Source organism: Astatotilapia calliptera, chromosome 7, assembly GCF_964374335.1.
Source record: "Astatotilapia calliptera chromosome 7, fAstCal68.1, whole genome shotgun sequence".
Lineage (NCBI taxonomy): Eukaryota > Metazoa > Chordata > Actinopteri > Cichliformes > Cichlidae > Astatotilapia > Astatotilapia calliptera.
The window spans coordinates 43,762,354-43,785,786 of NC_137428.1; the positions used below are offsets into that span (position 1 = coordinate 43,762,354).

The window sequence follows — 23,433 nt, forward strand, 5'->3', positions numbered from 1 at the left end:
CACTTCTGTGTTTTATATCCCTGATGTTACCAACATCAGGGATATAAATATCTTACAGTCCTGCTTTCAGAACAATAGATTTTCCCATGGCTGTATCTAAAGTAGACTTTATTTTATGTTTCCCTTTTCTCCAGAACATTTTGGCCAAGGCGTTGTATGACAATGTGGCAGAGTCTCCGGATGAGCTCTCTTTCCGCAAGGGCGACATTATGACAGTCTTGGAGCGTGACACACAGGGATTGGATGGCTGGTGGCTCTGCTCACTCCACGGCCGCCAAGGCATTGTCCCTGGCAACCGTCTCAAGATCCTGGTTGGCATGTACGACAGTAAACAGCAGCAGGCCATCCCTTCCACACCAGATCCAGCTGTTTCCTGTCCCACCTCGCAAGTCCAGAGACCCCTCCACCCTCCGAGTGCATATCCCAAACCAACACCTCCCCTGTCATCCATTGCCTCAATGTCTTCCTCCGGGTTTGCAAACAAGACCCTCCCTTCTACTCAGTACACATCCATGCACTCAGCCTACTCCACCCCTAGCCCTGCACAACCCAACCCTGACTCTGTCTACATGATGCCCCCCTCACACAGTCCCAAACCAAGCCTCCAAAGTGTGTACCAAGTTCCCTCCGGTCCAAGTGGAACTTCTACACAAGCCCAGCCAGGACCACCCAGCAAGGCCTCAGCTCAAGGTCAGAGACAGCCTGGTAAAGAGATCTATCAGGTGCCACCTTCTGTAGGTCCAGCACCAGGTCAGGCAACAGCTCCAGCCGGCCAGGATGTGTATCAGGTGCCTCCCTCCCTGGATAGGAGGAACTGGGATAGCAGCAACAAGCCACTTGGCAAGGTAAGGATGGACAAATAAGTTAATATACAAAGAAAGGAAGCTCATCATTAGACAAGGACATTAAATATCACTGACTTGAGTTCTGCATGTTTTATATGAACCACAAACAGTTAAAGATTCTGCTGTCGACACTGCCTGTACAGGTGTGCCTACATTTGTGCCAAACCAAGAAGATTCTTCTTCTTCTTCTGTGCTCTGCAATAAGGTTTGCTAACTGTGTGGTCCATCTGACTGTTTAGTGGAGGTCGTTTAGTATGCTTGGGCTGATCAGACCAATTTAGTAAACTGAATGAGAATATAATTTACACCTATGATGTGTAACGGTGATGCAGTGACACTACTGACTGGCAAAATCGTCTGCGTCTCCTCAAGTTTGTCAAAACAGCAACTCATCAACTTGAATTGCAGTTAGGTGGTTAGGAAGTTGCACAGAGTCAAATCTGGTGACTGAGGCTGTGGCCTGAAAACCTGAATACACTATGAGTGAGCAGAGCAGCTGACGCTTTTTGAATGTTTTTGCTATAGTTATCAGGTCATTGCACTGCAACTCATAATTATTTTTGTATTTTTTTCAGTCCAAGTTGGAGGCCTATAGTGAAACTGCAGATGGACTCAAGTAGTCAAATGAAACTTCAAATGAGAAATCTAGGTTTATATTCTAAACTAGCATGAATGTTGTCTTTATTCTGATGTGATAGGAGGAAAACCTGTGTGTGTAGTGTTTTGTACCTGATGCACAGGAACACGTGTTGTCACAGAATTGAGATCTTAAGGTCTTTCAAAGTTTTTCTTTGGACATTTGCTGCTTTTTTCACTCATTTTAATTGTGGCTTATTGTTAACAGTGACCTATGAATCACCTAAGCAAAAAAAGGCAACTCATCTCACCTCAAGGGATGAACCAGTGTTGCTGCTACAGACAACCAACAGCCAATTTAAATTCTAGCTTTAGGCTCTTTGTTGTTAGCAGTAAAAAGTTGTAATTTGGTTCCATTTCTTTAGTTGAATCTACAAAAAAACACCAAAGGTATGGTTTGTAGTGTTTGCTTTAACATTTTGACAAAACTAGAAGAGTGAAGAACAAATTAAGAAGTTTCAGACCTAAAAAACTTTTTACAGCAGACAAACAGTATCTGAAAGTCGTGTTCTTAAGAAGCAGGAAAAATCCAGACACAAGAAAAGGCAAAAGTATTCCAAATTACTCAAGAACTAGTCTTCAATCACTGGGAACAGGAAATGAAGTGATGAATCCAGATTAGAAATTAGATTCGATTAGAAATGAATGTTTCAAATCATAGTCACAATCATAGGAGGTCGTCAGCAGTCCAACCATGAGTGAAACGTGGTGGAGGATCTGTCCCGGTTTTGTGCTGCCCTTTTAGCGAGTGGTGTGGGACATCTTGTCAAATTTGATGGAATTATGAAAACAGAAAAGTGCATTTTTATGCAACACGAAGAACCATCTGAAAAGAATCTGATGGGCAGCAGCTTTAATTTTCAGCATGACAATGATCCCAACCACACTGACAATGCAGTAAAATCATTTGGGGGAAAAAAACAAAAAAACACACGCAATGAAATTCTATCAGTCATGGATTGGCCTCCCCAGAGTCCGCAGCTCAACATTTTTGAAGCCGTGTGGAATCATCATATCATTGTTACACTTTTATCTAGTACCTCAAAAAATTAAGACTCACTCAGTGTGTGGAGAAGCAATGAAATAAAATGATTATTAATAATGCAGCTCAGATATTGTGGTTGGATGACTGTGCATTTTACCGCACCAGCAAATGACAGGCTACTGTTTGTCTACTCTGGGGAGCACCCAGGACAGTGTGCATGCATGCATGCATGCGTGCAAAGGTCCAGCTGCTCCCCTGCTTTTTAACACATGGATTCATCTGTGGTCCTGTGCCTGTCTGTAACTGCTTTATAATTAATGAATATGCAGGACTAAACTGCATTTTAAAAAAAGCTCTTTGTTCAGTTCAGGGAAATGTTGTACTGTGTTCTTAGTGTCCTACTAAGAGTTCAGTACTTTTCTTCATGAATACACAGTCATAGAAAATCCTCACAAACAGCAGTCTAGGACCCAACAACTTGATATGATCTTTCAGAACAAGGTCAGACAATCCATGATCCACCCAGCAAGTTAATATCAAGTTAATATAAATGACCTTAAATATCAGTGAAGTCAAGTGTTTCAAATAGGTGTACCTAATTAAAGTTTGTGTAGGCTTTAATAACAGAAGCAAGGCATAATAATATATTAATATTATCTACCACACAATTAACCAGATTCATTTGTGAAAGATACATATGCCATTATATAAATAATGTCATATTTATATGGGAAATAAAATTGTCTTACACTTTGGTGATCATTTCCAATTTTTCAACTAGCTCTTAAACTTTGGTCTTACTTACATTTCAGTGTGCTGTAAGCTTCAAGTGGGATATGTTTGGATCAATAAATCTTTGTCACTTCGTGCTTTGTTTCCCTTTTATGTTGTGAAGGCAGCTGAGACTTTAGAAGTCTTATTTTCTAGTGTGTGTGAAAGCAGACTGAGCTCCTATAACAACTCGATGCTGTAGATTTATGTACAAAATGTACAAAACCAGCTCTCAAAATTAGGATTTTGTGAGAGTAAAGCTTAGAATGTGAGCAAACCCCAGAGCCATGTTATGAGCGGTGCATTACTATCCAAAGTTTTGGAATGACACATTCACTTATAGCTGAAATTTTAATATAATGCACACATTTGGCTTTGTAATATAAATAAAATTACAGCAGAAATAGAGACTGACTATAAAGTACAAAAACATTCAAACTTTATAAATTGTTAATAGGTATATGGGCAAAGACAGAAGAGTATGGACACAGCGATCCCCTTCTTTATGGACATGAAAAGTATGGCTATACTATGATTAATATGTGTGGAGGCAGGAAGTGGAAATCTAAGTATATCCTGGATCAAGGCTATCAGTTCTTTCCTGTTCTCTCCCTCTGAATCTCTTTGTACACACAGACCCAGGATATGACTTAAGAGTGTTAGACACTTCAGACGTAATAGACTGAAACTATTAGAATTAGACCAATACTGAGCTGGTATAAGCAAGGGCTATGAGTCCTGTGTTGTACTCCAGTCTTGAAGGAGTTTCCAGAGACGCTGAGCACTTGTTGGTCCCTTTGCCTTCACTCTGCAGTCCATCTCATCCCAAACATCTCAACTGGGTTTAGCTCATGGCATGTTGCTGCAGGATGCTGTGGTGGCCATGTTGGTTCAGTGTGCCTTCAGTTTTGAATAAATCCCCAATAGTGTCACCAGCAAAGGTGACAATATAACCTTATTTAAAACAAAAAGAAAAAGAAAATTCCTTATACTTGGAACTGCTGGAGACTGTTGTGTATTTCTAAAGGTGCTCAAAATGTGTCGGTAACAGCCCATCCAATCCACAAATCCACACATGCAGAGAGATCAAACTACAGATGTCTTTAAACTGAGTTATGTGTTATAATGAGCAATGACACAGGGAAAATGTATTGAGGAAACAAAGGTGCAACAAAGCAGAGAAAGTCATGTCACCCACTGAAATCCATCAGTAATTAGGAAACAAACCTGCCATTTAGTGCAAATTAATATCAGCTGGTTCAGTCCCAACTGAAGGCCTATAAAAGGGTGTCTCTTTATTACCAAGGTGTTCAACAAGACAAATGTGCAGAGACATTCTTGATAAAAAAAAAAAAATCTGCTCTTCAGGCCTTAGTGGCTGACATGTGGCGCATTAATGTGGCATCAAATAATATTTTAAAAAATGTACCAGAAATGATGTCATAACTACTCCATCCAACAATTTAAGACAATGTAACACAAATATCTGAGACAAGTGTCAGATATATATACTATTTAATGAGCAGAGTTCTGGGATATTTTTTTGCATATTTTATTGTGAATCTCTTTTCTGAGACACACAGTAACACAATGGAGAACATGGTGAGAGGCCAGGACAGATTACAGTGTGGAGCAGCTGAACATGTCCACTAGCTCAAACAGACCACACAGACTTCCATCTGGACCTTGCCCTGTTTTATCCACTGCATCTTTTTAGATTCTGCAAAATAAGTGGTCATATAGATTTGAACATTTTTGATTTGAACAGTTAAAATTGCCCTGTATTTGATGCAGATCCCAAGATTTCAGTCTGCTTTTCCTTCTAGCAACACACTGGTTTCTTTTTATGCAGTCTTTGCTCTTCAGCATAAAGCAAAGAGCAGGAAAGAGAGAAAAGGGAAAGAAGGAGAAGAGGAGGGAGGGGCATTGCTCGAGCAAAGGTCATCAGTTGAACAATGATTTCTGGGATGAATCATCTACATGGCACAAAAGCCTAGCTTGTATCACACATTGCCCCCTATGAGTTTATGTCCATTTAGGCATGCAAAAGAATTCCCCTTCAGTGAGTCATCATAGCTGAATTTGTGCAAAGGCATTTTATTGTTGGTCAGTGTGATCTGTGATGATGGGGACAGTGATTTAGGTGTCCATGAGGGTTTTAGGACAGTACATCTGAAAGTAGCCACTGAACAATATGAAGGAAACCTGGCAACATGCAGTATATAACTATTGTTCAGGAGTATGTTTAGGGGAAGCTGCCGACCTCTGTTGGTGCAGGGTAGATCTGCTGTTAGGTTTACTCCTGTTAACTACATAAGGAAACATCCTTTACAAGTGTAAAGCATCAGTTTTACTGTCAAGGTTCCACAGGGAGTGGACTCAAACAAAGGACCCAGTAACCTTTATTTAGATTTCCTGCTCTGGTCTAAGATATGAATGTCAAGGATAGAAAACAAAGTAAATAATCCAACTCTCCAGAAAGCTCACAGGGATGAAACACAAAGAAGAAACTCCAAACAACTAAACAAAATGTCAACAGAAGTTGGCATAGAATCTGAATATAACCAATACAGAACTATAAATATCTGTGAGACTTTTGGGAGAGGAATGTTGTCCCATTGTTAACAAGCACCTTAAGTCGACTTAAGGAAACAGCAGGGTGTCTGATTCGTGTTCAAAAATGGCTTCTTCGTCTGCTTTTGTGGATGGCACAGTGAACTGTGTTCACAGGCTATGATTTCTGGAAGTGTTCCTGAGCCCATGCACTGATTTCAGTAACAGAATCATGCTTGTTTTTAATGCACTGCTGTCTGAGGGCACAAAATCATAGCATCCGGTATTGATTTTTGACCTTTTTTCCCTTGCACACAGAGATTTGTCCAGATTCCTGGAATCTTTTGATGATGTTATGTATTGTAGACGATGAGATAGTCACTGTGAGGAACATTATTCTGAAACTGTTTTACAATTTATAGATGCAGTTTTTTGCAGATTGGTGAACATCTGCCCAAATTTATTTCTGAGGAACTTTGCATGTCTAAGATATTCTTTCATGTTACTGACGTCTTGCTAGTTAGCCTAATTAGTTGCAAAATTTCCCTCCAGCTGCTTCTTTTTAGTGCCAACTACCTTTGCAGCCTTTTGTTGCCTCCATCCCAACTTTTTTTGACATTCTGCTGCCATCAATTCAATTCAGCTAATATTTTTCATGAAATATAAAATGTTGTAGTTTAAATATTTGGTATGTTTTCTATACTCTGTTGTGAATAAAATATTGGATTTTGGGATTAGCTGATGCTGCTTTTATAGATTTCACACAGGGTCTCAACAGGTTTCAAATTAGGTTTGTAGCAGTGTCTGTTACTCAAAGTCAGTGTTCTCTAACCTTGAGTCTGCTACTGCTGTTCTTGAGTGTTTATAGTGGAGCAAATGACATTTTTTGGTTCAATGCTGATGTTTTAATTGTGCCACTTTATTCAGGCGGTATGTGTGGGGCTCGGTTTGTTCTGATATATCCAGCACATGGAAATGTTGTGGAAATAAAGAGGAACGAATGGAGGAGGGAAGGATGAAAGGACAGCAGAACGGTGCTTTTGCTGTGCTATATTGAACAGCTGTTGTGGTTTCCCAGCCTGGCTGGTTGACTCTGTAGTCAAACCACATAATACACAGTTTAAACAGGCAAACAATGGGGCACTCCGGTTCCCACGACAACTATGACTGAGCCATTGCACTGTTTTTATTGCCCCATGTGCATCTGTGTGTCGGCAGCATGTTTTGATGAGACGGAGCACCCTTTAGTGTCTGTTCATTCAGTGTAAAGAAGCAGCAAACAGATAAGGGGTTGATCTTTGTTTGTGCTGAAATATTTTTGTTATATGCATTTAAAGATTTTCATGGTCTGAACTGAATATAAATTATCTCTGGCTGTGTTATCAGATTAATGTTTGTCATACAACTACAGCTCTCGGCCATTTTTGACTGACACACCTGCCTCTGTGCTTTTGCATTCAGGTGGTAGTTCCTACCCGTGTTGGACAGGTGTATGTGTACGACGCAGTGAAACCAGACCAGGATGAATATGACGTTCCGCCCAGACTTCAACCTCCAGCTCAGCCAGACATATATGATGTGCCGCCCACCCGGCAGCAATACAGCACACAGGTGAGGCTGCCCATTGTATGTGTGTGTTGTTGTTATCACACAGAAGCTATCACACGTTTCCAGGCAATCATCACGGTCCTTCAATTTTGCTTTAATAGGTTATTAAATAGGTTATTAAAATGGAATTAAACACACACACACACACACACACACACACACACACACACACACACACACACACTATAAGTCAGTATATAGAAATTCCAATGCACAGATTTTACTCCTTTATTCCTAGCAGGTCATTATTTTGTTAGCAGTACTACTACAACAGTAATACTGTTGTATTACTCACTGGTTTGGCTGGACATTCATTTGGTTTCCACAGACTCAGTAGTAACTGGCCAAACTCCTGATGGAACTGATGGACATGAGCAAATTCCCGCCCTTAAATGCTCTGCTAGGTCTTTAGCTGCAGCTGTCTTTAGTTGCTGTTGTGTGTGGGTCTCTTCATTTTTGTCTTCAGTAACAGAAAAGTTTCTTTGTTTGGCTGAAATGAGGTGACTGACTTTGCATTAATGGATTTCTTTGCCTCAACAAACTCATGAGTAACTTTTTCAGTGGCTTCCTTCACCCCACAGCTTCAAACTGCAAACAGTTACATTCTCTTGCTTTGAAATGAGCTCAGCTCAGTCTGCAGCAACTATAAGTAATTATTATGCTATTTATTTATATAATAATTATGTCTGTCGCTTCTAAATGTTTAGGTGTATGACACTCCTCCCATGGTGATGAAGGGTCCCTCTGGTGGTCAAGATATATATGACACCCCTGCAAGCAGTGAGAAGAACCCACAGCAGATGGTAAGGATTTCGATTTGGGAGTTATCATGTAATATAACCATCTTACTGTCTTTCTGTAATTGTTTGATGCTGTGTTTGTGTGTACATGTCATAAGATATGACATAATCATTGGAAATGTACCCCCATTGCATTGACAGGGAAATAATTTTGGTAGTTTGATAACCTGTAGTAGACGTGCCGTACATTTCTGCAGTATTCAACTAAACAAAGTAGCTTGCACTTCACTCAGACTGGCTGTCAGTGCTGCAGAACTTTCTGCTGAGCTCAGTCCTGTCTGCGTGTTCAGACAGGTCGTCCTCCAGACTCTGCTCTTTACAACAGTGGTCCCTTTAAAACATGATATGGTAAATAACAGATAAAACCTGTAATATTTAAAACATAACCTTTTCAACTCATCTTTGATGGATGTCAAACTGAGTGGCACAGATTTCCCACTAGCAACAAGACTAACTGATTTTGAGTTACGATTTGTTTAGGAAATGACGTCAGTGTGTCACTGAGTAGGCAAATCAGCAAATGAAGTCTAACTTAGTGAAAATAGTTCAGTTTTGCTAAAACAGTGATTGATTCTATAAATGTTTTTACGGCACTGCACTGGTTTCAGAGAATTCTTTTCTTTTTTTAAAAAAATTCTCAAATTGTCACCAGTGTAACTCGTTGTCTTCTGTGTTCTGTTGGCTCTTTGACTCACATTCTGCAAACTGTATTTTAACTGTGCTGACCTTTATTCCATATTGCACCACAGGTAACAATGGAACTAGTTGGAACTAGATTAGTTTGAGGAGTGCGGCTGACATGAGCGCACTTGTACCAGAAACCTTCTTCTGTTCATTTGAAAGTATGCAGAATGCTGTGATTAACAGCATTCTGCATACTTTCCAGCTTGACTGCTCACAGTTTGAAGAGTGTTGCTGTCTGCCCGGGTGCAGCTGTTAGCAGGTGGCTGTGTAAACCTTACAACGAAGAAGCAAAAACAGAGCACCCAAAAACACAGTAATAAAAAAAGTATGCAAACAAGCATGAGTAGCAATCAAAGGCATCCTGTTAAAACATCTTTAATTTGTTTCTAATATGGATGCTAACAAAATGTAAATTACCGCCTCCTGACTGAAGAGCTGCATCTCTAAAAGTAAGATGTCAGGGTCATGATGATCGTGCGATATTCTCACCACTTATTATTATCTTACAAGAATGCTGCAGCCATGCAGTTCAGGTCTGCCACTTAACCATGTTTATAGTGGATAAAATTAGTCCTGAGGATGCCAGGATCAGGCCAAATTGTCAGCCATCTGATCTGATCTGATCTAAGACATGAATCCATACGTGAAGAAGCAGGCCCTGATGTCTGTTTCTGGGATTACAGGAACATGCAGAAAGCATGGAGGCAGCCTAAACCTGCAGAAGAGCCACAAGAAGCTCTGTGCACGTTCAAAAGACAACTTGTGGATTTTGAAGACTTTAAAGACTCGCTTCAATTATTGATCATATCGACAGATTTTTTTTTAAACTGCAATTTGTTGAAAGCAATTTGTTAAACATTATTCACTTCGTTATTTTTTAAAGTACTTTCCTCAAAGTGCCTAAAATGTGTTCATATTACTATATGAAATCATGCACCACGTAGCACATACCATTACAGTTGATTAATTAAATCTGTTTAAAAGTGTGATTAACACTAATCAGTGCAAGGAAGAGATGAAAGCAGTTTTATTCACACATTATAATAATAAATATGACACTTGTCTTAATGAGATCTTTATAAGATAAAGTGTTTTTACAAGACTTCTCTGTCTCTTCAGGTTTATGACTTCCCCCCATCAGTGAGTAAGGATGTCAGTGATGTTCAACCAATCAGAGAGGAGACGTATGATGTGCCACCTCACTTTGCCAAACAACTAAAGCCCCAAGTCCCCATCACTCCGGGCCCGTACTTACACAACAACCTCAGCAGCAATGATGACGAACCGCCAATTCCAGAGGATGTGTATGATGTCCCGCCCCCAATCCTGACTGATAAGCATTATCATAGGGACAGGAGTGGGGCCAGTCAGGACCCTCAGCAGATCTATGACATCCCAGCTGTACTGCGTGTTGGCAAGGATGTCTATGACTTCCCCCGGGAACGAGAGGAGACGGGGGAGAGGGCTGAGCAGAATGTCTATGACGTGCCCCCACAGGTATGACAGCTACAGGGCCGGCTTGTTTAATCGCATGAAATCAAGTTTGTGTAAGATGTTCCATCATCATCATCATCGTCATCGCTATGCAGAGAGCACTGCTGGCTTTGTGACTCTGGCAGTGTGATGCTGTTGTGCTATTCAGACACACAGGAGCTCGCTCTTCAGTTAATGGTCTCGACAGCTTTATTCATGCAGACCCACAACAGTGACAGACAGAGCCGCGGTGCTTGTGTGATATTAATCACATGCTTCGTTGAACAGTATGTTAAGTGGTGTATAATATATGAGGTTGAACTTGTGGTTATTTTAATAACTACTTTAATAATTCAAAAGGCTGCATCCTATAAGTAGCTGTGTGAATGCAGCGATACACACACACACACACGCACACACACACACACGCACACAAACTGTCTTACTTTTAAAATGAAAATGAACGGCTCCAGCTGCTGTATGATGCTGCAGTTATGATAAACTCAGGTTTATCTCACCAAGAAGCTCAACATTGTGTACAAACCCAGGAGTTTAAACATTAGTAGTGTGTTAACCTGACCTGAAAACATAGTCTTCATTGAAGGCTTAACACAAAATAGTGTTTCAGTTATCGTTTATTCATTTTAGGCTAGAATTAATGTGAAGTGGTAGAGCCAAGTTGATAACAATTTCAGCGAGCTAAGTAACCCAAAGATGTATAAAAGACATGTAGTCATATGTTGCATGCCTATAATGTGATGTGACTAGGTCGGACTTATTAAGGCTGCCATTATAAGTCGTGCCACGGCTGCACATTCATGCATGAAGCCTACACTTAAGATGCCATCAGATTAAATGAATAATACACCCCACTCTTGGCAGTAAATCCAGCCGTTATTAAAAGCTGCTGTTTAATCCAAGCTGTGACTGCTGTTCAGCTAGCGTCTCTGCTGTCTGGCATTGCTCGTGGTTTCTAATGAAGGGCTGCTTTGCAGGCCTGCTGGTTTTCACAATTTTGTAATTGTCAGTTTAACTGTGGATCGGTTGATTTTTTTTCTACTCCTCAGTCATTTGCAAATAATTTTCTGTTTATTATTCCTTTTATTCTCTCTGTAATAACGTGTATGTATTATTTTATTTATCTATTTATTTAGTCTTGTTTCCTTGTAAAAAAATAATAAGACCATCAATGCATGATTGTTTTACTGATGAAACTAACGCAGTTAGCTTAGCACACAATCAGGAAATGGGTGACTTGATTCTAATGCTACGCTAATGTGTTTTGCAGGTTGTACGTGATGCCCAGTCAGCCAGTGAAGAGCTGTCCATGTCTTTCAAGCGGCTGTCTGCCTCAAGCACAGGAAGCACAAGGAGCAATCACTCTGCTTCTTCATTAGATATGGTTCCTGTCCGCGACACCACCTCGCTTCCTGCTCCTGGCTCCATTCCAGGGAAACCCCTGGTCTTGGAAATGGATCAGGCCATGGAACGTCTGTCTCGTCTTCAGCAAGCTGTTGAGTCCAGTGTTTCCTTCATGATGTCATTCATCACAGGCAACTGGAGAAGCCCGGCTCATCTTGAAGGAAACCTCCCAGCCATTCATCAGGCTGCCGACAGGGTGCGTACCACTGTCCGAGATTTCTTAGAATTTGCCCGAGGCGCCGTGGCGAATGCTGCCCAGGCCACAGACCGCTCACTGCAGGCCAAACTGGGCCGCCAGGTCGGGAAGATGGAGGAGATCTTCCAGAATTTGATTCGACATAGTCAGAGCTTAGACGCTATTTCTTGGTCACACGCAGCACTCACAGCACCACCGCCGGGAGGGGATGACTTAGATCGACTGATCATGACGGCGCGAGGTATCCCTGACGATGCCAAGCAGCTTGCTTCTTTTCTCCATGGCAACGCTTCACTGCTCTTTAAAAAGACCACTCGCCAGCAGCAAATGCCTCTTCCTCCTATCCCAGGGGAGCTTAGTGGTCACACAACAGGATCTGGAAGTGGAAGCTATCAAGGAGGGGAGAAAGTGAACATTCAGTCACGGCCCCTTCCCTCCCCACCAAAGTTTACTGCTGCAGAAGAAGAGGAAGGTGTGGAGAGACCATATGAGACCACAGAGGAAGGATGGATGGAGGACTATGACTACGTACATCTGCAGGTACACACAGACACAGATTTGAGCCCTTTACAATAACAGGAATCACATATTAGCTTGGCAGTGTGACTGTATGTTTACATTAGCACATTTAGAAAATCCGCTCAGATTTGGCACTGATTGTACCAGAGCTCCCAAAGCTCCACACATCTGAAGCATCTGCTAATGATTCAGTTATAGGAGGCTGGTGGTAGAGAGAGACAGCCTACGTATATAAATAACATAAGCAGAATCATATCAGTTCACCATTTTTCCTGCTTCTACAGCAGCTACTCACTACTGCTGGCTTGAGTGTCCCAAGAGACTTACTGTTTCAGTAGTCGTCAGGTCCAGTCACTCGGCCATAATGGTTTCAATCATTGTTTGGTCTTTAAACTTGTCTGTTTGACTACAGGGACTTAATGTTTGCTGCACTTAATTCCTAAAACCCCCTGCATGTCCAAGACCATCACATGAAGCCTTGCTATGCGTCATGAGTGTTTCCCTGCAGAAACGAAGTGTCAAATCACGGCTCTGCGTAAAAAAAGTCTCCTCTGTAATTGCAGCTTTAACTGGTACAAGCGTGTGAATGAATCTGAGTTTTCTGTGAGCAGCTGCTCTCCATTTCCTAAAACGCTCTGTGGTTTATGGGTGTCACAGTGGTGCAGTCGTTAGCACTGTCTCTCCACCAGAGAGAGAACTGGGCTCATGGCAGATTCCTACCTCTCCCTGAGCCCAGTTCTGCTGGAGGTTTCTTCCTGTTAGTAGGGAGTTTTTCCTTCCCACTTTCACCAAGTGTTTGCTCACAGGGGGTTGACTGATTGTTGGGATTCTCTATGTATTACTGTACGGTCTTTACCTTACAATATAAAGTGGGTAGAGGCAACAGATGTGATTTGGTGCTGTATAAATAAAACTGTATTGAATTGATCACACTTTGGTTCTGACCACTTACACAGCCATGACTTAAGAATTATTCTTTACTGTGTTTACTATGTCACATTGTTTGACACAACACTTCCGGAAAAAATACCAAATGCTCATTAAACAGTGAAAACATTACAAGTGAGGCTGTAAGACTGTACTACACGTTTTCTAATCAAAGAAGTCTCTGACAAGTATTTTAGCAAGACTAAGAAAAATATAAGAGGGAAAATGGTGCTCCAGCACTGATCGATCACTTCCTGTTTGTCACCAACAAAGACGTGTTTTAGATTGAGTGGTGTGTGTGTCTCTATGGGTGGGTGTACATGTAGTGTACTAACTGTGTGTCTATATGCTGATCTGTCAGGGAAAGGAAGAGTTTGAGAAGAACCAACGACAGCTGCTGGAGAAAGGCAACATTATCCGAAACAATAAGACACAGCTGGAGCAGCAGCAGGTACGTGTCTGTAGGACACCTCAGTGTGAGGACACCGGAGGAGCTGAGGATCAAAACACCGAGCTTCGGTGGACCATCTGCTTCTCCTCGCGAGCTGCCTCCTGTCTCCTACGCTACACCTCTACCTTCACTGTGCCTTACTGGTTCTTACATTTCTTTGACAAAGTCAGACCAAATAACAGTAAACAAATAAACTGCTTCAGTGGTTCTTAATAACTGAGGGACAAATGACCTCCAACACCAGCTCTCACACACACACACACACACACACACACACACACACTGTACATTTGTTACAAAGCTTTGAACTGTGTATGAAATTCTTTTGATTTGGATTTGGATTCATCACTACAAGCGACCCACTGGAGGTGGGAGTGCGAACTTTCACATGGCAACAATGAACAAAGGAAACCGACAATTCAATTCAATTTTATTTATATAGCGCCAAATCACAACAAAAGTCGCCTCAAGGCGCTTCATACACAAGCTTCGAACACAACCCAGATTTCAGAGCAAACGCCATTGCTCCAAATTGTTTACACTACAGCCTGCATTCATTTAATTATTCATTATTTATTATACTCTGTGCACTCTCTGCCTGCAATTTAGACTCATCAGTTAATCTAACCTCCCTGATTTGTAAGCCAGAGTTATGGAGGGCCGTGAAAATGCAGAGCAAATGTCACACAGAAAGGCCCTAACTGAGCAGGACTGCTTGCTGCTCCAGCAGCCAGCAGCGTTGGCCAACATGTGATTTTTCACTTTTAGCTGTTGCTTGCTGAAATAGAAAACAGTACGAGTTTTTAGTGGCAGCTTTTCTAGAAAGTAAAATCTGTCAGAGTTTGGTGGCTTAGTGTTTTGTTCAACCCAGAGCTTTAGTATTTAGTAGGTCAGTATGAACAGAACAGGCACAAATCTCAGAGAGGACTTTTGTTGGACAATTTAAAACAACGGAAAGAAATTCTAACTTGTTGTCATTGCAGATTCTAGTTATTAACTGTGTCTTCATTCTTTATCATCTTCCAGATTAAACAGTTTGAGCGTTTGGAGCAGGAGGTCAGCCGGCCAATCAACAACGACATGACCGGTTGGGTTCCATCCGTACACAACTCTCTGGCAAACTACCTGGCCCAGAACGGCTCTGGAGGCCCCGCCTCCTCCAAGTTGTGCCACGGTGACCGTCAGCTTATTCTCTTCTATCAAGAGCAATGCGAGCAGAACGTCACCACGGTGACAAATGCCATCGATGCCTTTTTTACTGCTGTCAACTCCAACCAGCCACCAAAGATATTTGTGGCACACAGCAAGTTTGTCATTCTCAGCGCACACAAGCTGGTCTTCATTGGTGACACGCTGTCACGCCAGGCCAAATCTCCAGAAGTGAGGGCACGGGTAGCCCAAAGCAGCAACAGCCTCTGTGAAAAACTCAAAGACATTGTGATCAGTACGAAGACAGCAGCACTTCAGTATCCTTCCCCTGGAGCCTCCAGAGAGATGACAGAGAAGGTGAGGGAGCTTGCAGGGTGTACTCAGCATTTAAGGATGGTTCTGGGACAGCTCTTAGTGATGTAGAGGCAGAGGGGGAGGAGGAAAACAAACCAAACAGTGACTGAAATATTCCAGAACCTCGGAGCAGTGAATCTTCGCAGTAACACTGGGCAGACAACCCTCTGTACCCCATACAGCACTAACTAGGAGAACCTGGAGTTTGCTGGATCACAAAGTGCTGCACAAAACCCTGAACACCCTTCAGGTGTGTGAGGAGTCCCGTGTGCCTCTACAGGATGAGGCTTGCTATCTCTTACAGTCCTGGCATGCATGGAAATCCTGAGTGATCCTGTCCTTGGGGTCTGGGACCCTGTTTCGGACCGGGAGCACCAATTTTACTCCCATCCTTCGCTTCCTCCCTGTGCTGCCTTTCACTGGGACCATTTCATCCCATTTCCACTCTGCACTTTTTATTCTAGACAAAAAAAAACAAAAACATTTTCTCGTCAGTGGGCTGGGCCATAGGCTGTAAAATAATCAGTGTAAATATTTAAGTTACCTATGTATTCAGAAAATCAGAAAAAAGAAGACTATAGCACTTGCAGTGCATACACGTAAGAAAAGATGGGAACATAACTGTAGTTTTTAGACAGAACATCAGTAACTGTCATATTGCTATACCGTATAATTAAAATGTAATATGGCTCTGATTCTCGATCCTAATATAATTATTGTTATGGATGTGTAAATTGCAGATGATATGTATGACTCTGTGTTGTCGAATGTCGGAATGCTTTTCCATCCCCAATACAGGCAAACTTTCCAAACCCCACACAGGAGCACGCCGTGTGTGTCTGAGCCGTCTGAGGCTTGCTGAGTTGTCCACTCTGCATCCGGTTCCCCCCGAGCACACAACGCTGCTGCCAAAACATGCCGACATAGCCGTGCAGGTGCGGGACTGCAGATGCGATTATTTCCACGCCATCTAAGATGTTTATTTTAATTTTATTTTATTTTTGAAAACTGTATGTATTTTTTAATAGGCATGTAAAAGTCAAAAGGAATGAGAGTTTAAAGACAGCAAATGCAATTAAACCTGCATTTCCTTTTCTCTGGTCTCGTCATATTGTGTATTTTTTATTATTAAATAGTTGAAAATGATACGTAGTGTCAGACTCACTACTGGAATTACCTGAGAAAATGCAGGCAGTTTGCACAGGTATCTGTTTTGCCATAATTTCCTAATAACCAAAGATGATCTCAGTTCTATGTATAAACGTCAAAGGTCTCAGTCTGCTACACGTGGTCAGCTATCAGATTTCTCTCTCGGCAAGAGAAAATTAGTAGATCTTCTTTCTTTTTTTTTTAAGGTTAAAGGAAAACTGTCTCGTTATATTTTTATGACATTGAAGAAAGACTAATGGGAATGTGACAGGTTGGGAACAAAACTGGTTTATCACTTTATTACAGAAGCAAACATGTAGAGTAAAATTATTTCCCCAGCTGTTAGCACTCATGTTTATAATAATATCTGTTACTACAGAGCATTTGGAAGCCACAGCCTTTGTGAAAGACAACACAGACGCCTTAACAACCATCTGAAGTTCAAATGTTGTTCATTCCAGTGCTAATTTTCTCTGTATACCATCATTTCTATGCCACCTCCAAACTATAAACTCTGCTTACTGGCTGAAATGCTTATAGAGATGTTAATATGATTAATGAATCTTTACATATAATACTGTCTGAAATTTCAGATTAAATTTTATTCCACTGTAGGAAATTATTGTCTCCCCGCAATGAAAACAGACAAATTTCTAAGCATGGCCAGATTATAGATCGTGAAGTCATTTCATTTCCTCTCTGGTGAACCGTGGCCAGCAGTTCAGTTTGCAGAAAGCTTCTAGTACATGTTAAAAAAAAAGAAAAGAATAAAATTAATTAAAAAAATCTCCTCCTCAATGCTTTATTATGTTTATATTCGTGTATGTTTTTTCTCATTTGAATTTTAACCTGAAAACATTGTCTATTAGCCTGGTTTTGACATGACGGCTACCAGGGGATGGTGTTGCCCTGCCAGTCCAGAAGCATCCCGCTGTCTTTGTTGCTAAGTGACGATATCACACTAAGCATGCCAAGTACGCTGTCCACGGTGGTCAAAGGAGCCTGTGGGAGACAACAGACACACAAAAGAAGAAAGTCACTGGAAAGGAAGCGGCTGGATCAGAACAAGCTTTATGATTTCTAATATGGGGAAGGCTAACAAGCTAAACGCTAAAAATGAAGTTTATTTTTGTTTGCAGTTTCAAGATTAGAGATTTAAAATGATCATTATTGGAGAAAAGGATGGTCGTGGTGTGGTTGTTAGCACTTTCATCTCATATCAACATTGATATTATGTAAAATGTAATTGGATTATCAAAAATAAATCAGAAAACAGAATCGGTGAGTGTTTCATGCTGTGTTTGTCTTTTTATTACTAAGCTGCTCTTACTTACCCTGAACTTACAATAATGCATCCAAATGTATAAATCTCAGAGCTAGTACAAGCAGTGATGTAATGCTAGGACTTACATTACGCTTGTCTAGTGAAACGTACAACGATATAAGGTTTTACATAAGCACAGTACTTGTTTGACCTAAAAGAACTTTCTGGAATCTGTAACAGAGATTTGGTGGGTTTCAGCAAATGTGATTGTTTCATATGAAAGCTGTTTAAAGGAAAACCATAATGTTTAAATGTATTCACTGAATAAAGTATTTTAAAGTTTTCATCACGTCACCTTTTCTCCTCCCATCTCAGTTTGGACCCAGCCTGGGTGTATGGCTGTCACCACTATATTGTGAGTCTTGAAGTCTTCGGCTTGACAGCGAGTCAGCATGTTCAGTGCTGCCTGATGACAGGAGAAACAGCACATTTCTTTATTGTTAAGCGTAATACAAACATATAAGTATTACACTTATTGAAATTATTATTAATTATTAATCAATACAGGTGTCTAAAGCCAAACAACTGAACCACATGATGCTTTAATTACTGCGTGTCAAGCTCCTTTCACTGAATCTGGTCTATGTCATTGAATCACAGTTACTTATTAAAATGTTAGTAAAGAAAAACTCTAAAAGATAAGCACAGACAGAATAAACAAGTTTAGGAAGAAAGTCAGGATATTTGATTCTTTTTAACAGTACCTTGCTTATTCTATAAGGATACATCTGTGCTGCTGAGAAGGTCTCTGGACATTTCTCTATGGATGAAATAGCTGTGGAGATGTTGATGATGGCTGAGCTGCAGGCAGTTTTATTATCTAAGACAAAGTGGGACAAACAGATTAGCATCATGACTGGGAAACGAAAAGAACTGTGTGTGTGAGGATAGTTTGCATCTCTGAACCTGCACCAACCAACACGTTCTGTGATGCAATCCACCTGCGAAAGAATTCAAATCTATTTACTTTTGTAAATGTATTAATGCAGAGAAAACGCTCCACTCTTCTTTAAGTATAACTGTCTAGAATTCTGCATATTCTGTCGTATTTTCTAGTCCTATTCAGGAAAGGATCTGGCGAGATTACACCTCTCTGCTGACAAACTGTGTGTGCCCCCAGAAGATCCGGAGTGGCTTGATGGATGGATATAACGGTTGTATTAATGTCTTTCATTCATTGACAATTGAAGAATATTTAATTTCTTTGCTTTGAGCAAATCTTGGGTTTTTGGATCGCACTATGAAGCTCCGTCTGCTCAGTGTTGCAGCATTAGTCTGAATGTGAGCAGAGTGCAGCCCTGTACTCTCAGTTCATCCTGCTGCTTCTATCAGCAGTCAGATAATTAATAAACACCAGTGACCCACTTCCATTGGCAGCCATACGTGTCCATGCCGATCATGAGCTGTTTCTCTCCTCCACACTTTACTTTTCCATTTCGGTACAAAATAATCGCCATTTAAACGTTACTCTGTCTCTCTTCTACAAGGTGTCTTTGTCGTGTCCTCCTTCACTCATCTCCAACCAGTTGCAGCAATTGGTTGGCCGCTGCTCCCTGACCCTGGCTCTGTTGGAGGTTTCTTCCTGTGAAAAGGGAGTTTTTCCTTCCCACTGTCGGCAAGCGCTTGCTCATAGAGGTTGTCTGATTGTTGGGATTCTCTATGTATTACTGTAGGGTCCTTACTTTACAATATAAAGTGTCTTGAGGCAACCATTGTTGTGATTTGGCAATTGAATTGAATTGAACTGGCTTTAGGAGGTGGATAACTTGCAGCTAGGCAAATCTTCAACTCAGCTTTTTGTAAATTGGATATAATCTCATATTAACTCTTATCAGGCAAGCTAATCCCATTACTTTAATATGAAAGCTCAAATGGACCCCTGTACTGCCAAGCCGGGGTACCACTCACACATTTACAACACATTATTTCGTGCCTTTGAATTTTGCTTGTCATGCACACAGGACATTTGGGCTTAATTATTTTGCCTGCTTATAATTCAAAGTTATGGGGATCAAATCACTGACCTTCTGACCAAATAACCTAGTCACAGTTGCAGTGAGATGGAGCATGAAACCATAAGTATGTACTCACTCCACTGAGTGTTTTCCCAATGATGGTATCCTACATTCAACATAACATGAAAGAACAGATACATACCATTGCCCTTTGCAGAAGAATCCCTCTGTGCTGCTTTTTTCAGGAGTGGAAGAAACATCTGAAAGTACAAAACTTACAGTTTACATGTGTGAAATTATAGCACATTTAAAAAATAAAATAAAATGAAAGATGTGAAATAAAAATGTGAAACTCCCATCAAATATGTTAAACCTAAGAAATGAGTCTGTTTCAAAAATGTAATGTAAGGAGTAAAAAGTAGAGGTGTTTGGGTAAAAATCTGGGAAGTGAAAGTACAATGTTCTCAGAACATGAAATACTCAAAGCACAAATACCTGAAAATTCTACTTGCGTAACAAAGTATTTGTACTTCCCACGTCTGCAGAGAACAAACCAACCTTTGCAATGGTAAATGGTCCAACCACATTGGTTTCATACACCTCCATCATGTCGTTTTTCTTGGTAGCAGATAATGCTCCTGACAAGGCCGGTTTCCTAATACCAGCATTGTTGATAAGGATATTCAACCCAGCATCCCCGATCTGATCTTGCACAGCCTGCACAGCAGCTGAGATACTTTCCTCATCTGCAACATCTACAGGTAGATGTATAGAAATACAAATCATAATGACCAAGGTCTTTTGAATGTCAAAAAAAAACTGTGGAAGATTATGAGTTTAAAAAAAAGGTTTCATTTCTATGTATGTATTTGCCTTTGAATCTCAGATTCTCAAGTGAATATTTCAACACTTCCATTATTATGTGAGAGGCCTGATGAGATTAAAGTAAGGCACTATCAAAAACCTGAGTGCACCCGTAGTGGGAAGGTTCTCAGATTTTAATAACTAAGTTGTAAGTAAGAAATCAGTGCATAGACTCAGCAACACTTCCAGAATTCACTGTCTGTGAGCCTCCAGTGTTTTAGTGTCATAATTGGAAATGTTTCAGCACACATTTGGAAATGGTGTTGGAAGTGTATGCAGAGTTAAATGAAGGCGGATTGTTTTTACCTAGCTTGATTATAGTGATCTTTCCAGGATGTCGGGTGGTTAACTGTCTCAGTGCCTGAAGGGAACAGAAAGAATATATATAAATATTTATGTTGTTATTCCATGAAATCACGTCTATAGCCAGTGACTCACAACAGAAATGATTGATGTGCATACAAATCTAAGGCTTGTCCTCAGGAATTCCAGATTCCAAAGCAACAGTGTAAGGAGAACGTGTATGTACAGTTAAGATGTTAACTGTCAATAGCAAATGTATTGTCCAACAATCTGTGACTGAAGGGAAATAAATGAACAACCCGGAGAATGCAGCAACACTTAAATTGAGAACACAACTAATGCACACCGATTTGTTGCAGACCTTATATACACTTTTCACTGTTTCGTAGTGATCAAAACTGACATATCAAGTTGCCTTCAACAGCTTTGCTACATCTTTTGCTTCTGTGCTGAAAATGGAGCCTGCGAGAGAAGTTTTGCGGCCAGACCCCCGTAGAGTTAGCCGTGCTACACCGTCACACTTTGAAACCAAATGAAAGATGTTTATACCAAATTTGTTGACTAGTTTTAGACTATTAGGTTAGCTTAGGCCATGTAAAATGAAAATGGACCCCTCTTCATACTTTCATGACTTTTTTTATGTTGTATTCTCATAATTACAAGATGATGTTATGATAAAGTTATCTGCAGATGCTGACAATAACAACATAACAATTTATTTACAATACAAAGTTGTGTTGTTGTGATTTGGCACTATATAAGTAAAATAAGTGAAATGAACAGATGATACACAGTCAACCTTCACATGTGTGCATGTGAGGGTTGCTCTAGCAGTTGATGTGAGAACCACAAGAAGCATTTATGTGTAACAGTCTCACCTCAGTTCTGCTTCCTTCAGGCTCTCTGGAGCAGGCATAGATGTGAGCCTCTTGTCCTGTCGTCTCTGCCAGCTGTTTCACCAGCTCCAAACCAAGGCCTCTGTTGGCCCCTGTCACTAAAATGTTCCCTTTCAGTTCCACTGGCATGTTGGCTGATCCGCTGGTCAAACAGTAGCTCCTGCCTGACTATTCTTTTGAGAGTAACTGAGCATGTGTTAGAGTGTGCTGCCGCTGTTGCACCATTTGAAAAAAAAAACACCTTGTTCTTCCTTTTATATGTCGAAAACTCTGTGACAACATAAGGTGGCTTGCAAAAGTATTCGGCCCCCTTGAACTTTCCCACATTTTGTCACATTACAGCTACAAACATGAATCAATTTTATTGAAAGACCAACACAAAGTGGTGTACACGTGAGAAGTGGAACGAAAATCTTACATGATTCCAAACATTTTTTACAAATAAATAACTGAAAAGTGGGTGACTGGGTGTTTTGTCACCTATTCCATTACTACTGCCAGCCAACACCAGAAAAACCACAGTACGTCAGGCTGAAGGACATCACGTCTGACACTGTGGTCAGCAGCACAGGAGCACCACAGGGAACTGTGCTGTCCCCTCTTCTCTTCACCCTGTACACCTCTGACTTCTGCTACAACTCTGAATTATGCCATATTCAGAAGTTTGCAGATGACACGGCCATCATGGGGTGTATCTGGGATGATCAGGAAGAGGAGTACAGAAGTCTGGTGAGGAACTTTGTCGCATGGAGTCACACAAACCACCTGCAACTCAACACCTCAAAGACTAAGGAACTGGTTGTGGACTTCGGGAGGTCCAGAGAAGGTCCACTGCCAGTTCAGATAGAGGGGGAGGAGGTGGAGGTGGTCAACAAGTACAAGTACCTCGGGCTGTGGGTGGACAATAAACTGGACTGGTCATGCAACACAGAGCACCTGTATAAAAAAGCCCAAAGCCGACTGTACTTCCTCAGGAGGCTGAGGTCTTTTAACATCTGCAGGAAGCTCCTGAGGATGTTTTACCAGTCGGTGGTTGCTGGAGTACTTTTCTATGCTGTGGTGTGCTGGGGGAGCAGCACAGCAAAGAAGGACTCATCCAGGCTGGAGAAACTGATCAGGAGGGCTAGCTCTGTGGTCGGCATGAAGCTGGACACTCTGGTGACAGTGGCAGAGAAAAGGACATTAAAGAAACTGCTGGACATTATGAACAATGCCAGGCATCCTCTGCACACGGCCATAAACAATCAGAAGAGTCTGTTCAGTGACAGGTTGCTTCTCCCAAAGACAAGAACTAACAGACTTAAAAACTCCTTTGTCCCACACGCCATCAGACTGTTTAACTCCTCTCTGGAGGGGAGAGGGAGGGGAAACAGGAGGACAAAGGAGGGGGGAACAACTAAGCTGTAGTGCCTCTTCACCTCACTGTACAATACCTTGTGCAATACTTTTGTAAATAGTCAACAGTGCAATAGACTCAATACTTGAAATGTGCAATTCACTTGTATTTTTATTTTTTATTCCTATTTATTCTATTTATCCCCTTTGTATATTTTATTTATATTTGTCTCT

General features: G+C 41.1%; 2 protein-coding genes across 4 annotated transcripts in view; one reads left to right on the forward strand and one right to left on the reverse strand.

Moving 5' to 3' along the window:
• bcar1 (BCAR1 scaffold protein, Cas family member) overlaps nucleotides 1-16,469 on the forward strand; it is a 47,815-nt gene extending 31,346 nt beyond the window's left edge. For all 3 annotated transcript variants that reach the window (XM_026174801.2, XM_026174802.2, XM_026174800.2), the window contains exons 2-8: nucleotides 135-845; nucleotides 7,252-7,401; nucleotides 8,106-8,201; nucleotides 10,002-10,379; nucleotides 11,644-12,513; nucleotides 13,781-13,870; nucleotides 14,897-16,469. In XM_026174801.2, the coding sequence (XP_026030586.2) occupies nucleotides 135-845; nucleotides 7,252-7,401; nucleotides 8,106-8,201; nucleotides 10,002-10,379; nucleotides 11,644-12,513; nucleotides 13,781-13,870; nucleotides 14,897-15,442 (2,841 nt within the window). In that variant the 3' untranslated portion in view covers nucleotides 15,443-16,469. The remainder of the gene's footprint in view (nucleotides 1-134; nucleotides 846-7,251; nucleotides 7,402-8,105; nucleotides 8,202-10,001; nucleotides 10,380-11,643; nucleotides 12,514-13,780; nucleotides 13,871-14,896) is intronic.
• Nucleotides 16,470-16,794: 325 nt separating this feature from the next.
• On the reverse strand, nucleotides 16,795-22,096 carry LOC113026250 (C-signal-like). Its single transcript, XM_026174803.2, has 7 exons — nucleotides 21,847-22,096; nucleotides 20,972-21,026; nucleotides 20,360-20,556; nucleotides 20,004-20,061; nucleotides 18,551-18,666; nucleotides 18,142-18,252; nucleotides 16,795-17,524 (listed from the first exon to the last, which is right to left on the reverse strand). The coding sequence occupies exons 1-7, from the start codon at nucleotides 21,991-21,993 to the stop codon at nucleotides 17,411-17,413; spliced, it is 798 nt and encodes a 265-aa protein (XP_026030588.1). The 5' UTR covers nucleotides 21,994-22,096; the 3' UTR covers nucleotides 16,795-17,410.
• Between the last annotated feature and the right edge of the window lie 1,337 nt (nucleotides 22,097-23,433).